This window comes from Trachurus japonicus, chromosome 9 (genome assembly GCF_045865225.1).
Source record: "Trachurus japonicus isolate A0001 chromosome 9, Traja_1.0".
In the NCBI taxonomy this organism is placed as follows: domain Eukaryota; kingdom Metazoa; phylum Chordata; class Actinopteri; order Carangiformes; family Carangidae; genus Trachurus; species Trachurus japonicus.
In genome coordinates, this window is record NC_140915.1 from 28,068,807 (window position 1) to 28,091,596 (window position 22,790).

At 40.8% G+C, this 22,790-nt stretch overlaps 4 protein-coding genes and 3 non-coding genes across 8 annotated transcripts; 4 read left to right on the plus strand and 3 right to left on the minus strand.

Annotated features, from left to right (window-relative positions):
* The first annotated feature begins 245 nt into the window (after positions 1 to 245).
* fam81b (family with sequence similarity 81 member B) lies at positions 246 to 13,320 on the plus strand. Its single transcript, XM_085788186.1, is given in 9 exon segments — positions 246 to 877; positions 1,454 to 1,661; positions 3,110 to 3,228; positions 5,551 to 5,680; positions 6,810 to 6,916; positions 8,989 to 9,124; positions 10,752 to 10,923; positions 13,194 to 13,294; positions 13,297 to 13,320. Coding segments are annotated over 9 exon segments (1,041 nt in total). The 5' UTR covers positions 246 to 833.
* Positions 13,321 to 13,916: 596 nt separating this feature from the next.
* trnaf-gaa (transfer RNA phenylalanine (anticodon GAA)) lies at positions 13,917 to 13,989 on the minus strand. Its single transcript has one exon. It is a non-coding gene; the product is annotated as a tRNA-Phe (tRNA).
* A 402-nt stretch (positions 13,990 to 14,391) lies between these two features.
* trnai-aau (transfer RNA isoleucine (anticodon AAU)) lies at positions 14,392 to 14,465 on the minus strand. Its single transcript has one exon. It is a non-coding gene; the product is annotated as a tRNA-Ile (tRNA).
* A 71-nt stretch (positions 14,466 to 14,536) lies between these two features.
* LOC146981666 (uncharacterized) lies at positions 14,537 to 19,739 on the plus strand. Of its 2 annotated transcripts, XM_085787107.1 has the most exons (3): positions 14,537 to 14,586; positions 15,635 to 16,381; positions 19,636 to 19,739. In XM_085787107.1, exon 2 carries the CDS (start codon positions 15,684 to 15,686, stop codon positions 16,344 to 16,346), a length of 663 nt encoding a protein of 220 aa, XP_085643233.1. In that variant the 5' UTR covers positions 14,537 to 14,586; positions 15,635 to 15,683; the 3' UTR covers positions 16,347 to 16,381; positions 19,636 to 19,739. The 2 variants fall into 2 exon arrangements, with proteins under 2 accessions (XP_085643233.1, XP_085643232.1); XM_085787106.1 differs by lacking the exon at positions 19,636 to 19,739 and having other exon boundaries at positions 14,538 to 14,586; positions 15,635 to 16,668.
* Positions 18,909 to 19,617, plus strand: LOC146981667 (uncharacterized). The gene has a single exon (XM_085787108.1). The coding sequence runs from the start codon at positions 18,948 to 18,950 to the stop codon at positions 19,605 to 19,607; it is 660 nt and encodes a 219-aa protein (XP_085643234.1). The 5' UTR covers positions 18,909 to 18,947; the 3' UTR covers positions 19,608 to 19,617.
* Positions 19,740 to 20,580: 841 nt separating the features above from the next.
* trnai-aau (transfer RNA isoleucine (anticodon AAU)) lies at positions 20,581 to 20,654 on the minus strand. The gene has a single exon. It is a non-coding gene; the product is annotated as a tRNA-Ile (tRNA).
* Positions 20,655 to 20,741: 87 nt separating this feature from the next.
* LOC146981669 (uncharacterized) lies at positions 20,742 to 22,548 on the plus strand. The gene is made up of 2 exons (XM_085787105.1): positions 20,742 to 20,811; positions 21,657 to 22,548. Exon 2 carries the CDS (start codon positions 21,658 to 21,660, stop codon positions 22,330 to 22,332), a length of 675 nt encoding a protein of 224 aa, XP_085643231.1. The 5' UTR covers positions 20,742 to 20,811; position 21,657; the 3' UTR covers positions 22,333 to 22,548.
* The last annotated feature ends 242 nt before the right edge of the window (positions 22,549 to 22,790 follow it).

The window sequence follows — 22,790 nt, forward strand, 5'->3', positions numbered from 1 at the left end:
TTTCCTGTACAACAGGAAGGAACAGACTTTTAATCAAATGCCAGTAATGTCATTTTGTGATCTGTGCAGAAATTGACCACATTCTAATTCTAATATCCGATAAGCGAGACCATTTGAGAAGGGCTTGATTGTTGTACTTCATAGGCACATGCATTAGACTCTGAATAAAAGTGAATTTTGAAACCATTTCTGAAAGGTCAAGATTAGGCTAAATCCACTGAAATGGAGTGGCAAATAGAACACCAAAATGAAATTCAAAATGTGGAGAAGATTATTTAACATGATGACCAACATGTTTAATGTCCTTATCTGATCCTATCTATTGAGGTGAAGAGTAAGAAGTGACTTCAACCACTGCTTTCCTACTGGCTTAATGTGTCATGGTGTGTTTTATCTTGAGAACTGCAGTTATGTAAACAGATTTGTCAATCACATTTCTGAGACTTTCAGTTAAACTACTGCTCACACTCCCAGGTCAGCAGATCTTCTGGTTCGCTGAGTTAAGCTTCTTCACAAGATATACAATGCCTCATTCTCGCATTGCCATTGGACAAATTCATACTGTCAGGCAGGCACATCGAGACCACAGTTACCGAGTGACATGACAACACAAACACATCAACTCAGGAGCCGACTGAAGGAAATCATACAGGCCTGTGAGTATTCTGAAGAGAAAATAAGAAAACAATTGCTCATTGTATTGCTGTTAATAAAAGGCAACATATTGTATTGCATTATATAATTGCAATAAATGGTAAAGATTATGATAAGCAGCAGTGAGACTAAACACATGTGAGCAGCAATTGCTGTAGTTTCTTTTTTAGAAAAGAAGAATGACACATGAGTCAAGGTTGGAGCCCCGCAAGAATCACAGCAGGTAATGTATTTTACTTAATTATATGATATAACTCAATGTATTCTAATCATGTATTTCAACCATAACTGCATTACAATGACTATTTTTCACCTTACTTACTGTCCCTATGCCTCGCTCATTGAATTCTAAATATCATTCTGTCAGAGAGGTAGATAAGTAGAATTTCCCCCATTCTGATGCGATGAAAATCAGGTTTGAAACCACCTGTGACCTTTCTAACAGCACTGTGAATCACATTGATCAAATTAATCCCTAATCCACTGTAGCATCAGGCAGGGTGACACAGCACGCATAGGGACATGAAGTCAATGAGAGATCTGGTCGGGGGATGACCTGAGGGTATGGAAGCGAATACACATCATCTCATTTTGTCTTCATTATTCTTTTGGATGGATGAATGTTTCACTGAATTATACTCCAGAGTTTTTTTCCCCCCAATATGTATATTCCTGTGTTGTGGTGCTATAGAACGTTCACTTGGCCCTGCCCGAGTCGCACCACATTATCAAAATCAATAATAATGAGCTTGTAAAATTTCATGACTCAGAGATTGCTTTTCTCTTTACTCCCCTTAAGGTCTGGTGTCTTAGAGGATGGTCTGCGTGGTCAGGAGAGGACGCTGGCGGTGCTGCTGCAGCAGGCTTTCAGGATCACAGAGGAGGTGGCATCAGGCCTGCAGTCCAGCAAAGGCTCTGTCCAGGTGGAGGCACTTTCCCGCAAACTGCTGGAGAGTCACATACTGACCATCACACGCATTGTGAAGCAGCTGAGCATGGACATCCAGGTATACAAGTGGGCGAATGGTGGAGAGCAGTGCCAGTGAATAAGGTGTTATGTGCAAAACTACTCAGATAATGGTCATGTGTGTAATCTACTTGAAACGTGTTACATAGTAATTTTGTCTTTTGTCTCCACCTTTGGTCTCCTGTGCGTCCCATACATGCTTTGATCTGCTCTCTTCTCCTCACTTCTTTTGGTGTTACAGCACACACACATGCGCGCACACACACACACACACACACACACACACACACACACACACACACACACACACACACACTCATAACCACAAACTCACAGCTGATTTGATTACACCTGATAGAATGGTGCAGCGTCTGAGCAAAGTCCAACTGAGTCTTCATCAGCAGCAGCTCGTAGTCATCTTATCTGTATGAGCAAAAAAATAATGATGTCCATGGTTAAATAAATGCTATTATGTTATGTAATAATGTCTGAAAAACAGTGGTCAGAAGAATTACTGCATGGAAATTTGACTCATGAAACAAATTAGGGTTTGGAGTCATCTTTGACCACCCAGAATATCTAGCCACACTCTGATATAGAAACAGAGCACTAAAATGAAATACACAGCTTCATTAGTGCACACCAAATGGGACGTTAATGTGTTCAGAGGGTGTCATTATCCGAAATATTACATGAATGCCTAAGAGCTAATTAATTCTGCAGATGAAGCAGTAATAAGCTAAACCATGAAAGGACTATTCAAATCAAATGCAAGTAACATCAGACAGTTGCTCTTTGCTCTTACGATAAGGTTGTCTCTCTGATGTTAGATATTACATACATCAAGAACAATCAGTCATGTAAATGTGGTAATGAAATTCAATAGTTTAGGTTATCTTTAGTTAACCAACAATGGTTAGTACTAGGGACGAACCAATTGTGAAATTCTTGGCCGATACCAATGTTACAAGTAACAATTTGGCCAATGGCCGATGCTGGTACCGATTTTTTTTCTCTGTTGTTTATTCCTCTTTTGTGTAAAGGAAACCAAGAAATCTTCATGACTCACAAAAACACAGAAATTTTGCTCACTTGACTTTAACAAATTGATCTTTCACGCGCCCTCTGGTGTCTCAGCAGAGTCACATCCCCCCAAAAAAGAGAATAGAAAACAGGCTTCTCCTCCGAGTCAGCATAATGTGCCACTTACATTGGCCATGGCCATCAGTATTTTCTGATGGCCGATGGCAGTCAATGAGGCAAACATCGGACGATACCGATGTTCAGCCGATGCACTGGTGCATCCCTATAGAGAGGGAATTAACATGCGATTATGAATGAAAGTCATCCATAACACTTTCATAAACATTTTCTATTACATGTTCTCATCTGTATTTTGTTTAACTTTAATTTGCTGAGAAAATATTTCCATTCTTTTAAATTAAAATAGACACTGTATTTCAAATACACTGCTTTTGTGACACACAGGCTTTAGAGAGACAGCTCACCCAGCGGGACTCTGTAACCTCTGGAACCACACTAGCTCTTCAAAGCTTAGACCAGAAAAACATGGCTGGTATTGGAGACCTGAGAGGAAGAGTGGCCAGGTATACACACAAACCCACTGTCTGCACTGAGACACAACGACACAGCGGGTATGAAATACAAAAATGAAATGTTTACCAAGTAATTAAAAATTTCCTCCAAAGCATTATTCACTGCAATTTCACAGTAATTTAGAGCCAGGTCTGCTGCACAGGGTGATCAGACTGATTAAGTCTCCTTGCAGATATCCAACTTGTTTTTCTCTCCCCTTAATGAAGTGAAATTGTGGAGGCTGCATCTTGTCTGGCAGCTCTTAACAGTCTCACAACTTCCAAATCCATCATGGCCTCACCTCTGACAGCCTCACAGACACACACACATGCACACAATTAAATGTGTTTATCACCACACTGAAGTTTCGAGATTTGAACACAGTCTGATTAGCATTTGCTATTCTGTGTCTGTGTCTGTTCAGGTCATCCTCATTAGATCAAAATGCTGAGTAGAGTCTGTCATCTTAGTGCTCTGATTAACAGCACTTGCATTAGGAATTGTGTTTTTGCTGTGTAGCTACCTGAGCCCAATTATTATGAACATCCCCAGTAATCATTTCAGTCTGATATAATGTAGTTTGGCATCAGACAGAATATCAAAGAAGTTGTGTTATTCTGTGAGCTTCTTGTTTCAGAGCAGGAAAGCATCCTTCATGGGGTTGAAGAGGTCAGTGGTGAGAAGGATATTGCCTATTACTCAACAAATACCTGATTAATGGTCCAATAAGGCCATAGAAAAACCACATCTGCTCACTCTAATAACATTTTGTCATAAATAATTTGTCATTTGTCATAAATAATCAAGTAAGCAAGGGTCCAGTGGTTGTGGATAAAGTATTGTTCCCTCTGTGGAAGCATTTTAATGGTCTACACAGGAAACTAACATAAATTGCCTACTGGACATTTCAATAATTAACTGCTGGATTTGATTGATGAGCGTATATTTGTTTTAACACAAATATTATATTGAGACTCAGTATCCCTGATATAGACAAGTTAAGAGTCTTTGCTGCCCCTGTTGATGATATCTTCAAGCCACAGGAAGGAAGAGGGCTGTGTTGCAATGCTGATAAAGGGTCAGCACAGAAAGTGCACAGAGAAACAAGATGTTACATAATGAGAGGCTGTAAATATACTTCTCCACCCTCTCTGGATTGGGTTTGGTGATACTCACGTTTTTGATTGATGTTGTATTTTGCCCATTTTTTCTTTGATTTTTACAACTTTATTCCAATCAGGGCAGACTAATAACGACAAAGAGAGACAAAATTACATTTATTGTGTACAAAAAATAAATTTTGGTGCTTGGACCTCGGGCAGGAGACTAGCTGAGTGAACTGATCTTGGTTGAAGATCCGGATGAAGACGGTCTGTATCTTGATGGAGGTGGTGCAGGGGTGGAGGTGGGCTGAGAGTTCTGCTGAAATGACAGCTGGATGACAGCAGAGAAAGAGAGCACTCTTAACTTTGACAGCTAATGACAGCTTGATAGAAGAGAGAGGATGGCAGACTGTGATTGGATGAATTAGGTGAAGAAGGGTGGAGTGAGAGTGGGAAAACTGGGAAGAGGCTTGGGGGCGTGCTTAAAGAGAGCTACATTTACATTTTCAAAATACAATCATTTGACCTATTAATACGTGTACATACTTACAGGCTATTCAAATGAAAAGTTTTCAAAGTAGCTAAGAAAAGGTGACCAAGTTTCATCAAACCTTTGGTGTGATCCATGTACACTACATCTGACCTTATAACATTGACATCACCTGCTGAATGCATTGTTTAATAGTTGGTGGCTTTTTTGCTATCCAATTTAAAATTTAACAGGATAAGTTGACAGGCAAGGCAAATGAAATTGCATTTCTTTGATGACCAGAAAAGCCTAGCCTTAACCTAGAATTGTAGTGAAGGGGTTGAGTTTTAATGTTGTATTACAGGGATGAAAACATCTGAATAGTGATACCTAGGATATATGGACAAACAGATAGATTAATAGTCTTTTTTTGTTGAAAAATGCAGACTGTGAAATATTTTGTGTCAGATTTAGTCTTATACAGAAAGATTAAGAATGGATCTGTGAAATGATGTCCTGTGATTTGCCTGTTTTTCCAGCAGTAAACCACTGGCACATTCAAATGTGTTTGTTCAGCATTGTAATGATAAATTCTCTCTGCTTACCTTCTTCACTGTTGGTGCTTCATTACTCTTCCTCCCAGCACTGCCCAGACTTCTGCTCATCTCTCCTGTCCTCACACCTTTCCCCAACTCCCTCCCACCCCACTATTCTCACCACAGTCTCACCATCCCTCTGTGCTTCTTCACCTATTATCTCAGGTGTGATGCCAGCATTGCCAAGCTGAGCACTGAAATAAGTTCTGGAGAGCAGCAGATGATTAGACTGCAGAAGGAGGTGGCAGAGCTCAGGTCAGCTGTGGATGTAAAGGTCAAAGAGCTGGAAGTCAAGGTGAGATATGGTGCATCAGTGTTGACAAAGATGTTTGACAGAATAAACGAGAAGCAGCAGTTTAGTTAACTGAATTTAACAGAATGTGCAACACAGCTGATCACCAGTGCCACAATGAAAATCCTCTTTAAAATAAATAACTCAACAACTATTCATTGGTTTACTATGAAGTTTATTCAGATATTCAAGGCTCCCCAGAAAATGATGATTTTGACATTTCCTCTATACTAGGTCCACCAGCAGGTTAACATTTGTTTCATAGTGACATGTCTTGACAACTGAAGAAGGAGGAAGAAGCCACCTTACTTTGGTAAACAATCATCTTCTAAGTGCCACACATGGTGAAATGTTTCTTTTATCCCATGAAATAGCTCAACATCTAGAGGACGGACTGACACAAATTTGGCATTAATGGTTCCCAGTAGGTATAAAGGGGTGGGGGGATTATATTCATTAAACTGCTGCTTGTGTGACGGAGTATAATCTGACAATACACACAGGGGATGTGTTTTGTTGTTTATCCGAGAGAGGTTGACTGGCTGTTTGGCAGGTGATTTAGAGCTTACTGTTGCTGGGGGAGAAAAGCCTAAATGAGTAAACTCAGGGGCTCAACCACAGTCACGGCCCCAGAAAGAAGGAAATGAGATGTGAAATGAAATCAAGTAAACAGGGATGGCAAGGTCGCACCATAAATAGTTTTCACCGTCCTTTTTTCCAGTTTCCTTTACACGTTCATTGTTATAAAAACACAAAAACCCTGGATTAGAACATACTGTATACTATATATGTCACATATTATTATACTCCCCACTTTACTTAATCTCACACACCCATACTCATTCAGCCTGTGCTCAGCTGTGTTGGCGGCAGAAGGTGGTAAATCATTGTGATGGTAGCACATTAGCTGTGGTGCAGTGGTCAAGCATGTACCATAAGGATAATTGAAAATGCAGAGGAAGTGGGTCGCGGTCCTGACTGGCTGCAGGAGTGGTGCAGTGTCTTGAACAGCTCGACTCTGCAGAAACCGCAAAGGGTAAGGGTCAGTTAATGGAGCCTGCACCTCAAGACACTCCCACGTCACGTAACAGCATCTGTTTGTGTGTTGTTGGGGTTTTTTTTCTGTCACTAGCTTCGTCACGACCTTGGAAGACTGCAGGCCTCATTGACAGAGCATCTGCAGAGCCAAACTAGCTCCATGTCTGATCTGCAGAAACAAGTCCAACAACTAGAAGTCACGTAAGGCCATGCATTTAAAAGTCAGCACAACCCACACTTGGATTACTTGTTAAAATACGAAGTGAAGAATGTAGTGGAGTTATTGTGTTTTACTTTTGCTTTCTTCCCTCTTCTCTTTTCATGGAGTGTTCTCAATGCAATGAGTGTGTCTCCACAGCAACATGGTGAGCAGGGAATTTGTCACCAGGCGTTAAAAAAAAAGAAAAAAAGAAAGAAAACAGTGAAGATAGCAAAAATATCTTACAGCTGATATTGTGGGTAACAAATTTGGCTTATTTGCTTTTTAACAAGCCTTGGGACTGATTCTCCTTTTTGCTATTTTTATTCTGTCCAAACCTACATAATAGGGGAAAAATCTACAAGTTACTCATTTGTTAACAAATCATATGCCAAACCTTCGCATTCTAAAGCCATAGAAAGCCATGGATACCAGAGGTCCGACAAGGAGTATGGAGCTTTTACTAACCAAACTAATAAATAATTCCATTTAAAAGCAAATTTGCTAAAAGAAGTGAGTATAGCTTTGCCATAGTGGAGGCAGAAATGATGAATATGCTCTTTTTTTTTGGCTTTTTATGCCTTTATTTGATAGCCATAGTAGAGATAGACAGGAAAGGGGGAAGCAGAGAGAGGGGGAATGACACGCAGGAAGGGTCAGCCCGATGCGGGATTCGAACCGGGGACGCTTGCATTGAGGACTGTAGCCTCTACATGGGGCGGCCGCCTTAACCACTGCGCCACGCACCGCCCCATGAATATGCTCTTTTTAGTTATGATGAAGATCAGTGGGAAACCAGGTCACTTATGTTAAAACCACAAAGTCCAACACATGAAAATAGCTGCTGAAAAGCCACAATCAGAGTTTCATGTTGTGTCTGCTCTGTACGACTGGTTCATGTCCACAAACACATAAACTGACACACAAGTCAGACAGCGTGTTTTTAGCTTTCATTTCACAGAGGTAGCTCTGTAGACTTTGCACCCCCAATATCTGTTTGGGGGTCTCGTGTTTTTTCTAAAACAACCAAGAACACAAGCGATTGATGGGAATGTGTAGGACCAGCCACAGAGTCTGATTTGAAGAACTGTCTAAGATGCTCCAACAGCCCTGACATTTGCCTCAGTGGTTGTCTCAAGGATCCTTCACATTGATGGAAAGGAAAGGCAGTCGGCTGAGCTGAAGTGATATATTCTATTCTAAGTTTAATTTAAAAAAAATGGCACTTCAATATTCCCAATGAGATAGCTACTTAACTATATAGTATGATACATCCCACATAAAATTTCACCCAACTTGTCCAAGGTTACAAAGTCAAAGTTTACCTCAGAGACATTTTAACTTTTTAACTTGTGCTAAAAAAGTTGGGCTATGTGATTAATATCAGCTGAATATAGCTACAGTATATAAATGGCAAACACTCAATAGAGACAAACAATAAGAATGACAGCAGATGTTCTTCAACAGTTGTTTTAGCATCATGCAGAATCATGTCTCCATTTTTTCTCACCTTTGTTCCTTCCTGCTAATAGCTAATACAAATCAATAATTATCACATTTGAAAAGAGCTTATATGAATGTGAGTCTGTACCACTATCCTCATACAGTAACAGCACCCCAACACAGTAACAGTTTTTTGCCTGCAGAGGTTAGCACTGTTGCTGAGGAAGTCTTACATCTAATTAACACTTCCTTTTAAGCAGATGAAGCAACTTTTAAAATAAATTGTCAGATTATCAAGTAGCCTATTGATATATGATTGGCATTCCACTTTCATTTCACAGACATTTATGTCTAGGTTTATTAGACATTAAAGGCTCCAGTGAATTATTGGTTGTGGAAACAAATTCTTTTTCTGATGCCAAGCACCAAGCAGAGCCTAAGTAGAGGAGCTGCATTTAGCATTACCTACTAGATCCTCAGAAAGATATTAGCTTAGATGCATTTCCAAGACATTTTTAATCTCTTCTACTATTACTTAAATTGTTTGCATCTTCGGAGTTGTCATCCCTTACTGCATTTTCAAATTACAGCTCACTCAGTTCTCTACTTTCTCTGTCTGATGTCTTTGTAGGGTGTCATGTGGGCTAAAGGAAGTCAAGGAGCAGATGGACTCACTACGAACATGGACAGAGCAACAGCTCAAGAGTTCTATCCACACACATGCACCGTGCAGCCAACAGCTCCGCTCACTGCTGCAAGACAAAATGGTATAGTGTCTTTCAGTTTGATCCACAGTTAATCCAGAATATATCATATCTGTGCATTTAAACTCCCTTTACTTGACTGATTGATTAGTGGTGTGTAAATGTGCAGAGTTCACTCATACTTTTTGAGCAGAAAATAGCTTATGCTGAGAAAGCTGCACAGTCAGAGGTCAGTGCTTACAAACATAAGCACTGATACATCATCAGTAAATGAAGTATGAGCCCTGTGATATAATTTCCTGCCCACCACAAAAGCTGTTGCTTTTCATAGCTTCCCTGATTTTTTGTATGGTTTCATTCTCTTATTTAGAAAAAGAGAGGGTTGCCCGCACACTCTTAAAGGAGGTCACTGTGACTTATTTAGCACTTGCACAAACGTTTTCGACCATGTGTGGTCTTCTTCAGGTGCCAACAGAACAAAGGAACGCTCACACCCATATATAGGGTCACAGGTGTATGGGTGTGAGGTCCAATGAGGTGAGGAGGGGCAAGCCTGAAGGTAAGGGGCACATCCTTCAGCTTACAGTATTTAATTATACACTTTTAAATATATAGTTTTAAATATACAGTTTTGAATATAGAAAATCTTTTAAATATAGAAAACATCATACACTTATCATTAAACAATTGGGCCCAGAAAAACACAAATATAATCAGTGGGAACCCATTTGTAGTCAAAAAGTTATTTTCATCATAGCAGTGAAACAGTAATCAAATATTTCATAATCATGAGAGAAAAAAAGTAAACAACGTGTATATGATCCAGAGTGGATACATGCATAAACAACCAACATTACACATATAAAGGATCACCAAAGTTACAAAACAAATATTAATAAATCATTAAAGTTACAAAGTTATTAATAAACCATTAAAGTTACAGAGCAAGTGTTAGAAACCTCTTTTTAGGGGACTAAAGAAAATGCTTAATATCATACTCCTGGTCCTCTGGGGGTTAGTGTTTGGAGGGTGAAGATATAGAAGCTCTCTCTTTTCAATAGGAGACTATTGTGGTCTCCACCTCTTCTGGGGGGTTTAACATGCTCGATGCCAATGTATCTCAGGGAAGAAATTGGGCGATTAGCTTCCCTGAAGTGCACCGCCACCGGGCTACGCAAATCCTGTGTTCTGATTGCACTCCTGTGCTCAGCAATTCTTGTTTTTAATGCCCTTTGGGTTTTCCCGACGTAGGCCAGGCCGCAAGGACATTTGATTAAATAAATAACATTTTTTGTAGAGCATGTGATAGTGCCCTTGATCATTCTCTTATTTAACATAAAAAGTCAACACTTGCTCCCGCACTCACTTGAATGTGCATGCTGATTAAGCCTTGATTTCATTCTCTTGTTTCTCATTGCACAATTCTGCATTTTTTTCCCCTGATGACAAGCATCCTTTTCCTGTTTCATGTACTTAGGCTGCAGGCTGTGAACTTTGTGTTACACCAATCTTAAAAGTAATGTGCTTCTATATGTATAACGCTGCAATTTTTAACAATTAGTGCCTTAAAACAGGATTAAAAGAGTGTTTAGGACTTGTTGCGTATACACAGTGAGGATTAAAGAACTGATCAGTGCTGTAGCTAACTGTGAAATCTTAGTTTTATGTGTGTGTGTTGTTCTGTTTTAAGCTAGAAGCAGAGTCTGGGTTAGCTGAACGGCTGCACGCTCTGGAAGCCCGTGTGGAGCACTTTCAGGCAAATCAGCTGAAACGCTCTGAAACCAAACTCAGTAAAAGAATGACCTCTGTGGAGAACAGCCTTCAGCAGGAGCTGCAGCTGCTCAAACAGGAATACCACAAAGGTGAGTGATCTCTGTGGGTAACTTCCTGTCATCAGTGAGTAAACACATACATACTACATGTGCCATACCATATATGTCAAAGGAAAGAAATCACATGCAACAGTCACAGTTCACAACAGTCAGAAACAGAGACGCAGCAAGATACACAGAGACTGTTAAGTGAGTCATAAATTCAGTGACCCGACTGCTCGACAAATGTGGGTCATTTCTTTTGTCCACAAATGAGATGCTCAGTAAAGCAGTTAATCACAATGGTCGATGACTTGGTGATGACATCTTAAATGATGCACGAGAAACAAGCTACATTTAAATTAGCCACTGTGGGCCACAGCTCATATAGCCTACACATGAATACAACCTAATCCACAACTTCTCCAAATGTCATTGTCATGCTTTTGTAAAATAGTTACAATTATTGTATGTATATTGTATTTTGAAGTAGTTCTTTGTTTTTGTCTTTAATTCGCTTCACATTGGCAGCTACTTAAATAATTATTTCAGTGAGCAGCACAACTATAGAACCAGTCCAATGATTGATTTATTGAGATGGACTGGCCTCTAATTGGCCTAAAAATCTCTTGACAGGCCATGATCAATTTTGCCAAGGAAGACATATATTCACCCATAACTGCAACAGGCTCATGACAAACAACACTCTACCTGCTGTACTTAACCGTTATATGCTAATATATGGATTTTTAAAGACGGTAGTGTTATGGGTATATCACAAAAACATGTCAACCAGAGACTCTCTGTGCAACACAGAAAACTACCAGCAACAACACACTGATGTGAGTTCTGAATCTTAAAGGTCCCAAATTGTAGAAATAGAGATTTCCATAAAAAAATTTTTTTTTTACATAAAGAATTAGTGGTATTGTATTACTGTAGTACTGTGGGCGTATGGAGAAAGCACATAAAAATGCACAGCTCATAGTCATAAACTCTGCCTTAAAAGAAGCTGTCCACCCTGCTGCCAGCATGGTCCTCGAGGACCAACCATCCATTTTACCTTTATTCACAACACAACACGAATAAGTCACTTTATCACTGAGTGTGCAAGTCTTGAGACAGAAAAATGATGAGGAAAGTCTTGGATGTCAGGAAGCCAATATATTATTGCACAAGCTTTCCAAGGATAGGAAATATGAAAGCTCAGTGGCTTAAGTATAATTCTTCTGAAAAAACAGAAAATTTTAGTTTAACTTTGACAATCTGTTCAGTGCATTTCAGCACTGACTGACCATCAGCATTTGCATTCATCTGTGAGTTTGACAAAGCTTTAGTAGCTACAATCTTTTGCCTGTCTCAAAGTGCAGTCAGCCAATCTGGAGATATTGCTCAGAGACTAAACACAAAATGACACCAGACCCGACACTCTAGAGTGAAGTTTGGGAAAGGACAAATATATCAAGAGGGATTTTTTGGTACACAAATACTCCTTCAGCTTCAGGTAAAATGCAAGGGATGTGTAAGGACTTGGAGATACAGCAGTCTTTTCCACTTCCAGAGGAAATCGGGTGGATGTGAGCAACAGCTGCTTCATATAGCTACCTCAAAACTAATAATTCATGGGACAAGCCATTGGAGCACACAACGCTCCTACAGCACAACTCTGCATCATGCTGCTGTCGGCATTCATCCCCATCTCTCCGCTGTGTATATTGGAAGTTCAATTACCAGGAGCCCTGGCACTAGATCTCAAAACTCTCCCACTCTCTTGTCAGTCTCTTTCAATCAGACAAACAGAAAACGGGCAAAGTCTCCCTCAGCAGATAAGAGAAGGGGGTAAACTACTCTATGAATCACCATTCAGCCACCGATCTCAGTGCAGAGCAATTCATCCACGGCTCTGTTTTAAGTATAGGATGAAAAGATGGAAGGAGACGGTATGAGAGGGGAGAAAAGCAATGCATACTTAATGAAAGTCGTAAAATATGTGTGGCAGGACAGGCAAAGGAATCAAACAGAGAAGGAGAGATTTATCATCCCGCCACTGTGCAAGGAAGTTTATCCCTCCACCTCATGGGGACCGCAGCCAATTTTATCTCCACATTACCGGCAGCAGGCTAACATCATTCGACAAAAGTGAAACTAAATATTAGTGTAACAGGTTAGCAAAGGTTGGTATAGAACACCAAATGATACAAGGTGATGAAAACAGTGATGGATCACAAAGCCAGTGCACAGCCACAGGCCGGAAGCCCAACTCAGACAGTACCAGTATAATCTCAATGAGAAGAGGTTAACCACGCTTCTATTTTGGACAGGGTTCCTGTCTGTGCATGATGCCATCGAGTCCCTGAGGCAGATAGGTGACATCAAAGCCCGTCTTGACAAGGAGATGCTGCAGAAAGATATCAGGCACATCAGCAGCAAGGTGGCAGAGCTCAATGACTCATGACTGAAGAGGAGCTCATTTTACTGTCAAGCCTCTTCTCAAGACATGACCATGGATGACAGTGCTGATTGCTTCCTCACTAGCCCACCATTCACATCTTATTCCATGAGCCCATAGCTATGTAGACTGTAGTTGTGTTTGATTCAATCTTTTCATGAGAAATAGAGAAATCTTGTCATTCAGAGAGGATACCTTCTGTGAGCCAGTCGTGATCGCTTGTCTCAATAACCTATTTTGCCTATTTTTTTTCTATTTAACAAAGATTGTCTAGGTTTGCATGTTTTTATAGAAGCACACAGACCTGACTGATTTTTTTTTTTAATATAAGATTAAATAGTTTAAACCTGTTTTAAGACAGAACCTGTTACATACATTTTTTTTCCTGTTGAAAAAATAAAATATACATACATACTGTTTATATTTGATATCTCCAGTAACAAATGACTGCTTGAAAGTAATTTCCTTATGTACAGTCTATGATAGTTAGTAGATCCTGTTCTGTTACAGGTAGACTGGGGTGTAGCTATACTGTGAGGATGTACTACTTTACTGACAGAAGTATTGTGGCACACTTCTTTGGAAAGGAAAACCCTGCCGAAACCCGGGATCGAACCAGGGACCTTTAGATCTTCAGTCTAACGCTCTCCCAACTGAGCTATTTCGGCTTATGAGCCCCACCATGGAGCAGAGAAGATTCACATTTCTAACATGTAACCATAGACTGTATAAAGCATGTAACATATATGCATGCAGCCTGTGAGTGAACAGTCCATTTACATGACGAACGATTAAGCATAATGAGTGGGATACGATATTTTCTCCCACTAAAAATGATAACGTTTTAATAATCTCCTGGGTCAGAGTTAATAATTTTCGGTGATGTGTAGCCTACACAGTCAAACTTATTGTACAGGAAACATTAGCGTGTGGTGTGAAGTTATAGCGTCGCCATATTAGGCCTACTGGGACCATAACTTGATTATGATGTGACTCAGCCATAGGGACTCAACATGGCTTCTAGATTAAGCCATACAGTTTAGACAGGACACTCAAGAAAACATATTCGCTGGCCCGTACGGGGATCGAACCCGCGACCTTGGCGTTATTAGCACCACGCTCTAACCAACTGAGCTAACCGGCCTTATTTCAAGGGTTAAATGACGTCATCTAGACGGCAAGTGAAACTTACTGAACAGAAAGTAAAGGTTGTATGCTGCAGCTGGCAGATACCGACTCCTCACTCCGACTCCTATATACAGACGGTAAGTTGATCTCTTTTAACTTAAAAAAGCCGTAGAAAAAATCTCCGTAACACCAACCTATAGTGTCATGAAACAATGGGTGTCTTAATATAACACAATATAGTATAAAAACACTCTAATGTGATCGTTTAGAGGGGGTCTGCTACATGGCCACAGTTGTACTCGTTTTAATAAAGATACGTAAATTATTGTGCAGCCCAGTGGCGGGTTCAAACCATAGACTGTAAGGTTCAAACAGTGGAGGAAGGGTCCCATGGAGGGTCATGAAGGGAAAGGGATAAAATAATTTGTAGCCTACTCAAACGCAAAGGTTGTCAGACACTGAAACTGCAGCCTTTGAGTTTATTTGCAACTAGACTGAACACCTACAAAACTTTTACCATAAAGTTGAACAAATCTGAATTCATGCACCAAACAATATAAGAGTGAATTAAAACTGTATGCTGTCAAGATTCACTTGAGCAAAACATAGGACAAGTATGGAAACACAGGTGATTCAGAGAGCAAATATGAGGAAGCAGTAGAGGGCACAGGGCAAGGCAGAATTATTTGTTGTACGTAGGCAATTCAAAGTGCTTTCAATATTATATATATTATAATATTATGTAAAAGGAAATTGAGAGAAAGCTAAATACGCTTTTAAAAGATTAAAGTTAATTAGGAGATTAAAAAAGTTGAAATAGGCTAGAAGAGATTAAACATGAAAATAAAGATTGCCATGCAGTGCCAGATATTCACAGTTTGGGTTATGATCATCTTACACTCCATTTTGCAGAACAAAATCCAATGAGAAACATGCATGAAAAGAGAAATGCAGTTCATCATGAATAATATTGTTTCATTAGGTTCCAACTGAAAGAAAGTGGGGTGATAGGAAAACTGTGCTAACCACTGGGTTATGATAAAAACAGTTGCTTGCCTCTGTGTTGTAAAAGTTACACTTTTCAGTTCACTTTTAAATATGCTTTAACGACATATCCTTGGGTATTTTGAAAGGTTTTAAGTTATTATTATTGTTATATCACATTTCTGTATTAATCCCTGACAGGGTTAGAGACCTTTGCCGGACGTGGACAACACCGTCTCCCTACATCAGGATGTCAGTGCAGTTCTCTGGCTGGGAGGTGGTGGATGATGGCGCCTCTTTTCCTGGGGTCGAGCTGGGGGCATCACAGACACCTCAGAACCGGGGCGTTTACGCCATGTACCACGGAACCAGCGTTGCCAGCGCACGGCTCATCGTTGCCAGTGGTTTCAAACCGTCATCAGTTGGCATGCTGGGAAAAGGCGTGTATGTCAGTCGCGACAGGAGAAAAGCCTCTGATTATCCAAAGAATAGTAACCAATCAGACCGCGTGGTTCTTGAGGTACGTGTGCGTATTGGTCGTGTCAAGCGCATCGACAAGGACAACCATCCCATGCAGTACAACTGGAGCGCGCATGGCTACGACACTGCCTGGGTCCCTCCCAACTGTGGGATGAAGTCTGTACCCAGTGGACGAGAGGAGGACTGTGTGTTTGACCCCAAAAGAGTGACGGTGGTGGGCATTGCAAAGGCACCAAACACCACTGTGGAGAAGGAGCTTCAGCAACTTCTGGCTAAATCATCTGGAAAAGATGGTGCTGCTAAAGTGGAGGTGTGTTCACTGTGTAAGAGGAAGACCCAGCAGGGTTCTCAACACGTCAAGCAACGGTGCTGGCAGTGTGGGAAAAACATCTGTATTCTCATGTCCAAGCATTTTTGTCCAGCTAAACCCTGACACGAAACCAGGGCAGAAGAAGGTCCAAAAAAAGAGTGGAGTTATGGTGCGAAGACAATTCACATCTTTGTGGCCTCTGTATGTTAACTGTTATAGGTGCAAACCGTCATGATAATCACTGCCTGACATGTGGGAATCTATAAATGATGTAAAGTCTTATTCATAATTTGATCAGTCTTTATAATGATTACTTATTTCTTATGTACTCGCTGTATATTCTCTCTGATCATGTCTAGTCAAGACAAGACACTGTATTTAAGCAGTGTGACTTAGTGGACATCAATCATTTTATGTGATGTATATTTTTTTAAATGTGACAGTCCTCTTATGATTTTGATTTGCTGAAACAGATTCAAAGCTAATAAATGTCATTATCACATCCAAAATGTCCAGTTTGATAAGCCTCCATATCCAGTGAAGACAGCTTCATGATTTTATACTGATGCAATTGCAAAATTTAGGATGGACTGAAAGTAATTTTGGCAGGTACTAAAGGTTCATGCAAATAAAAAATAAAAAAGACAGCTGTGGTACAAACAGCCAATGCAGTCCTATTTCTGTATATTTCTTATTGCTACCAGGAAACTGGCCCACCAACCACAACCTAACTTGAATACCAGTACTTTTTTTCTTTTCTTTTTTTTAACCACGACTGACAAAAAAACCAAAAAAACATTTTCCACTGACCTCCATCACACAGACCTGGAGGTTTGATTTTTAAAGACAGAGAGACATGGTGGTGTTTTCAACTTTATAAGTCAAGACAACGTAAGGAGGGAAAGGGTGGGCGGTGACGGTGCATACAAGATAACAAAGCAGTACGCTGTTTGTCATGTCAGCACATGGTGTGAATCACCAATACATCTTCAAACTACAATCGATCCTATTCCCACAGTGGCTCCAGCGCTTTCAGTGTCACCTGGCTTCTGTGCCCTGACTGTTAGGCCTATAGTTCTCTAAATAACAACATTCTTGAGTTTCTGATAATCTAATTAAAAATCTGGGTGTAATTAATTAAGAGAGCTAGAATAGAGTTACTATGAACAGCTGGTGAGACGGGGTCATCCCTATGTTCCCACAGCCCTATGTTCCCTCAGCCCTATGTTCCCTCATTTCTAACTTTTGTTGTCACTGAAAATTAGGCCCTATGTTCCCTCAGCCCTTTGGTCCCACCATTGGTTAGGTTTAGGCAATGAAGAAAGGAGTTGGTTAAGTTTAGTATAAAGACCAGGTAGAGGCTAGACAGGCCAGATAGAGAGAGTCCAGATAGGTAGAGAGAGTCCAGAGGGAACATAGGGCTGAGGGAACATAGGGCTGTGGGAACATAGGCACGCTCGCGGTGAGACATACTGTATGACAACATCAGTGGCAGAGATTGAAAAAAGACTGATTGGCCCATAGGGGGATCAAACCCACAACCTTGGTGTTAGTAGCACAACACTCTAACCAACTAAACTTTCCAGCCATGACTTGCAAAATTTATGACGTCAGCTAGAAGGCAAGTGAAACTTACTGAACAGAAAGTGAAAGTTGTATGCTACAGCTGGCAGAGACCGACTCCTCACGCACGGTAAGGTGTTTTCTTTTATCTTCAAAAAGCCGTAGAGAAAATCTCCGTAACAGCAACCTCATGAAACAATGGGTGTCATAATATACCATGTAACACTAATGTAATCATTTAGAGGTGGGCATGCTACATGGCCTTGTTTTACTTGTGTAAATATATGTAGCCTAGATTATTGTCCAACCCAGTGGTGGGTTCACAGTGGAGGAAGGGTCCCCATGGAGGGTCATAAAGGGAAAAGTGTTAAGTGCAAAGGTCGTCAGCTGATGACACTGAATCTGCAGCCTTTGTGTTCATTTCTAAATAAATGAACACCTACAACACTTATATACAAGAAATGTACCGGAAAGATGAACAGATCTGAATCCATGCCCCAAACAATAGTGTATTAAACTGTATGTTGTCAAGATTCACTTGAGCAAAACATAGGACACTACGGAAACACAAGTGATTCAGAGAGCAAATATGTCACCCATATGAGGAAGCAGAAGAGGGCATAGGGCAAGGCAAGTTTATTTGCACCTAGACAATTCAGAGTGATTTCAATATGATGTAAAAGGGAATTTAGACAAAGGAATAGATATAAAGACATGTATAAAATATGGTTTAAAAAGATTAAAGTTAACTAGAAGATTTAAAAAGTTGAAATAGGCAAGAAGAGATTAAAGATGGGAATAAAGATTGCCATGCAGTGCCAGATACTCCTATCAGGGACAGTCACAGTTTGGGTTATGATCGACTTACACTCCCTTTTGCAAAACAAAATCCGTGAGAGACATGCATGAAAAGAGAAATGCAGTTCATCATAAATAATATTTTTTCATTAGGTTCCAAATTAAAGAAAGTGGAGTGAAAGGAAAACGGTGCCAACCATTGGGTTAGGATAAAAATGACTATTGCTTGCCTCTGTGTTGTAAAAGATACACTTTTCAGTTCAGTCTTAAATCTGCTTTAACAACATATCACATTTCTGTATTCATCCCTGACAGGGTTAGGACTTGGACAACACTGTCTCTCAGTCACACTCCTACATCAGGATGTCAGTGCAGTTCTCTGGCTGGGAGGTGGTGGATGATGGCGCCTCTTTTCCTGGGGTCGAGCTGGGGGCATCACAGAAACCTCAGAACCGGGGCGTTTACGCCATGTACCACAGAACCAGCGTTGCCAGCGCACGGCTCATCATTGCTGGTGGTTTCAAACCATCAGCAGGTGGCACGCTGGGGAAAGGCGTGTATGTCAGTCGCGACAAGGGAAAAGCCTCTGCTTATCCATGGAACTGCAGCCCATCAGACCACGTTATTCTTGCGGTACGTGTGCGTGTTGGCCGTGTCAAGCGTATTGACACAGTCAACCATCCCATGCAGGTGACCTGGAGCTCACATGGCTATGACACTGCCTGGATCCCCCCCATGGGTGGGAATATGCTGTTTAGTCGACAAGAGGAGGACTGTGTGTTTGACCCCAAAAGAGTGACGGTGGTGGGCATTGCAAAGGCACCAGACACCACCGTAGAGACGGAGCTTCAGCAACTTCTGGCTAAACCATCTGGAAAAGATGGTGCTGCTAAAGTGAAGGTGTGTTCACTGTGTAAGAGGAAGACCCAGCAGGGTTCTCAACACATCAAGCAACAGTGCTGGAAGTGTGGGAAAAACATCTGTATTCTCATGTCCAAGCATTTTTGTCAGGCTAAACGCTGAACCAGGGCAGAAGAAGGTCCAAAAAAAGAGTGGAGTTATGGTGCGAAGACAATTCACATCTTTGTGGCCTTTGTATGTTCAGTGTTATAGGTGCAAACTGTCATGATAATCACTACCTGACATGTGGGAATCTATAAATGATGTAAAATCGTATTCATAATTTGATCAGTCTTTATAATGATTACTTATATTTCTTATGCACTAGCTGTATATTCTCTCTGATCATGTCTAGTCAAGCATGACACTATTAATTTAAAGTAATGTGACTTAGAGCAGAGCACACCAATTGTTGTGATTTATATTTTTAAATGTGACAGTGATGTTGATTTGCTTAAACAGATTTAAAGCCAATAAATTTCATTATGTTATGGCAACCAAAATGTCTGGTTTGGTAGGCCTCCATATCCAGTGAAGAGATTTGGGATCGGCCTGCAGATGACCCACACAGCTTAATGAGTTTATGCAATTGCAAAATAGATGGGCTGAAGTAATTTTGGCAGGTACTAAAAGCTCATGCAAATAGAAAAAAGATGACAGTTCTGGTACAAACAGCCAATACAGTCATATTTCTGTAGGATAAATTTAGATTTCTGATGTGTACAGGATTGCCTGCCGGCCTACCTTTCACTAGTTTTCCACTAGAATAGATGACTTGCATGGTGTTTTCAGCCTTGTTAAGTGAGGACAAGATGGGGGGGGGGGGGGCACAAGCACGGCTACAAAATAAGCTGTTTGTCATCAGCAGATGGTCTGAATCACCATTACATCTTCAAACTACAATTGATCCTATTCCCAAATTCAGCTGAAGCACAGACTGAAAGTTACTCAGTCCTCTAAATAGAACTTTCTGTTACAAGTTTCTGATAGTCTGATAGGAAATATGTGTGTATTTTTTAAGAGAACCAGAAGGCAGTCACTGTGATTATTCTGGTGAAAGAACAACAACGACGACTGGGGGGGAAAAAAGACTCGATGGCCCGTACGGGGATCGAACCCGCGACCTTGGCGTTATTAGCACCACGCTCTAACCAACTGAGCTAACCGGCCGTGATCATATGGCTACACATTTTACAAAATGAATCCATCCTGACACTGGTGTCATCACTGTAAAAGAAACGAAAGTAGATACACAACAATTAACATCTCGTGAACAGAAAGTGGAAGTTACTGAAGTCACAGACCGAAGCTCCTGACCGACGATAAGGTTTGTACACTTAATAAACGAGGTAAAATACATAAAATATTTGGCCTACAACACAGAACTTACATGAAATGATCGGGACAGAAGTTATGGAAGTGAGTTGACGTTTGAGTCCGTAGTTTGTTCACCTTCATTCCACTGTAGCGTCCAAATATGCTCTCTTATAAAACAATGCTAATGTAGCGTTAGCTTGGCAACTTTAGATTTGTTAAATATGATATAGTTCATTTTGGTGAAGTGTATTTCTATAACGTGACAGGATTATACCTCAACACTATGAAAACCAACATATAGCACCTAACTTGTGCAAGACCAGAAATAGGACAGATTACCTTACCTTACCTGTGGCCCCGTGAAAATGTCAGTTTATTAGTGTGTTTTTGAATCATATTTTATGACTTGCTTTTGGTAGCTTTTACCAGATGTAGTGGTGCCCCGTTTAGTATGTAGATGAGGTCACAACGTAGGTAGCTGTGATTTCTACAGTATATAGGTAGGCCTATTATCTCTTAAAATGATACACAGGCCTATAGAGGACATGGTGTTACAGCACACTACAGTTTTTGCCAGTAGCCATAAAAAGCTGTGACCCTGTATTTAAAACTGCAGGAACATTTTCAGTTCCAATCTACATATATGTATTGATCTTATGATAAAATTATTTCTAGTGGCTGCAGAGGTGAATTTCTTCTCTGGTATGAATCTGATGGATCACAACGTTGTTTATAACAGGACACCATGTCCACTGAGGCAGTAAAGCTACATCCAGTCATTTTACAATCATTGGCCATGAAAGGTCATATACCATCACTCCTAAATTTGTTATTAATATTATCCTATTGAAACAGGATGTCCCTGCAGTTCTTTGGCTGGGAGGCGACCTATGACGATGACTCTCCTCGTGTGGAGCTGGGGGCCGCCCAGGAGCCCAAGGACCGGGGCACCTACACTATGTACCATGGCACCAGCGTTACCAATGCACGACTCATCATTGCCAACGGCTTTCAGCAGTCGCCAGGTGGCATGCTGGGAAAAGGTGTGTACATCAGTCGTGATAAGAAAAAGGCTGATCGTTACCCATTGAACTTGAACCCTTCAGACCGCGTGGTCCTTGAGCTGCGTGTGCGTCTTGGCCGTGTCAAGCGAATTGACATCGACAACCACCCTATGCAGTACACCTGGAGCACACAGGGGTATGACACTGCCTGGGTCCCCCCCAATTGTGGCATGAAAGCTGTGCCCAGTGGCCTAGAGGAGGACTGTGTGTTTGACCCCAAAAGAGTGAAGGTGGTGGCTATTGCAAAAGCACCGGGCAATGTGCTGACAGAGCTTCAGCAGAGTGTGGCTAAGAGTCTTACAAGCCACAACGGAGGAGGCGATGCAGCATCACAAGGTTCAGCGGTGTGCTCGCTGTGCAAGAGAAAGACCCTCCATGGATCTCCACACATAAAACAATCCTGCTGGGGCTGTGGGCAAAACATCTGCGCACTCATGACCAAGCATGTTTGTTCAGGTAGGGTCTGAGAGGAGGATCCATGACCAATGACCCGAAACAGTTAAAGATGTAGTGTGGGAGTTATGTGTAAATGAGTTGTAACTTTCAAACCTTCCCCGAAAGAGTTTACACAATGCTAATTAAGGCTACAGATGGCGATATTACAACAACTAAATCTATATCAATGTGTAATAGAGTTTTAAATCTGGTGCCCGTGACAGTCACTCCAATACATGACCCAGCACTGATTGCCTAAGCTCAAGAAGAGAGAGTGTGGTGGAAAAACCTAAAAGGTATTCAAGAAAAGTGTCTGATAGCCCAAAAAAAGAAAACAAGACTTAAAAAGGAAGAAGTTGTTGGCAAGAACAAACTTTGACTTTATCAACAGTATGTGTGTAATTACTCTCACTGCCAGAAGGGGGAGACAAAATTCCCACAATGCAGGTTTAACTAGAAAAGAAATGTAACTCAGGGTACAGTATAATCA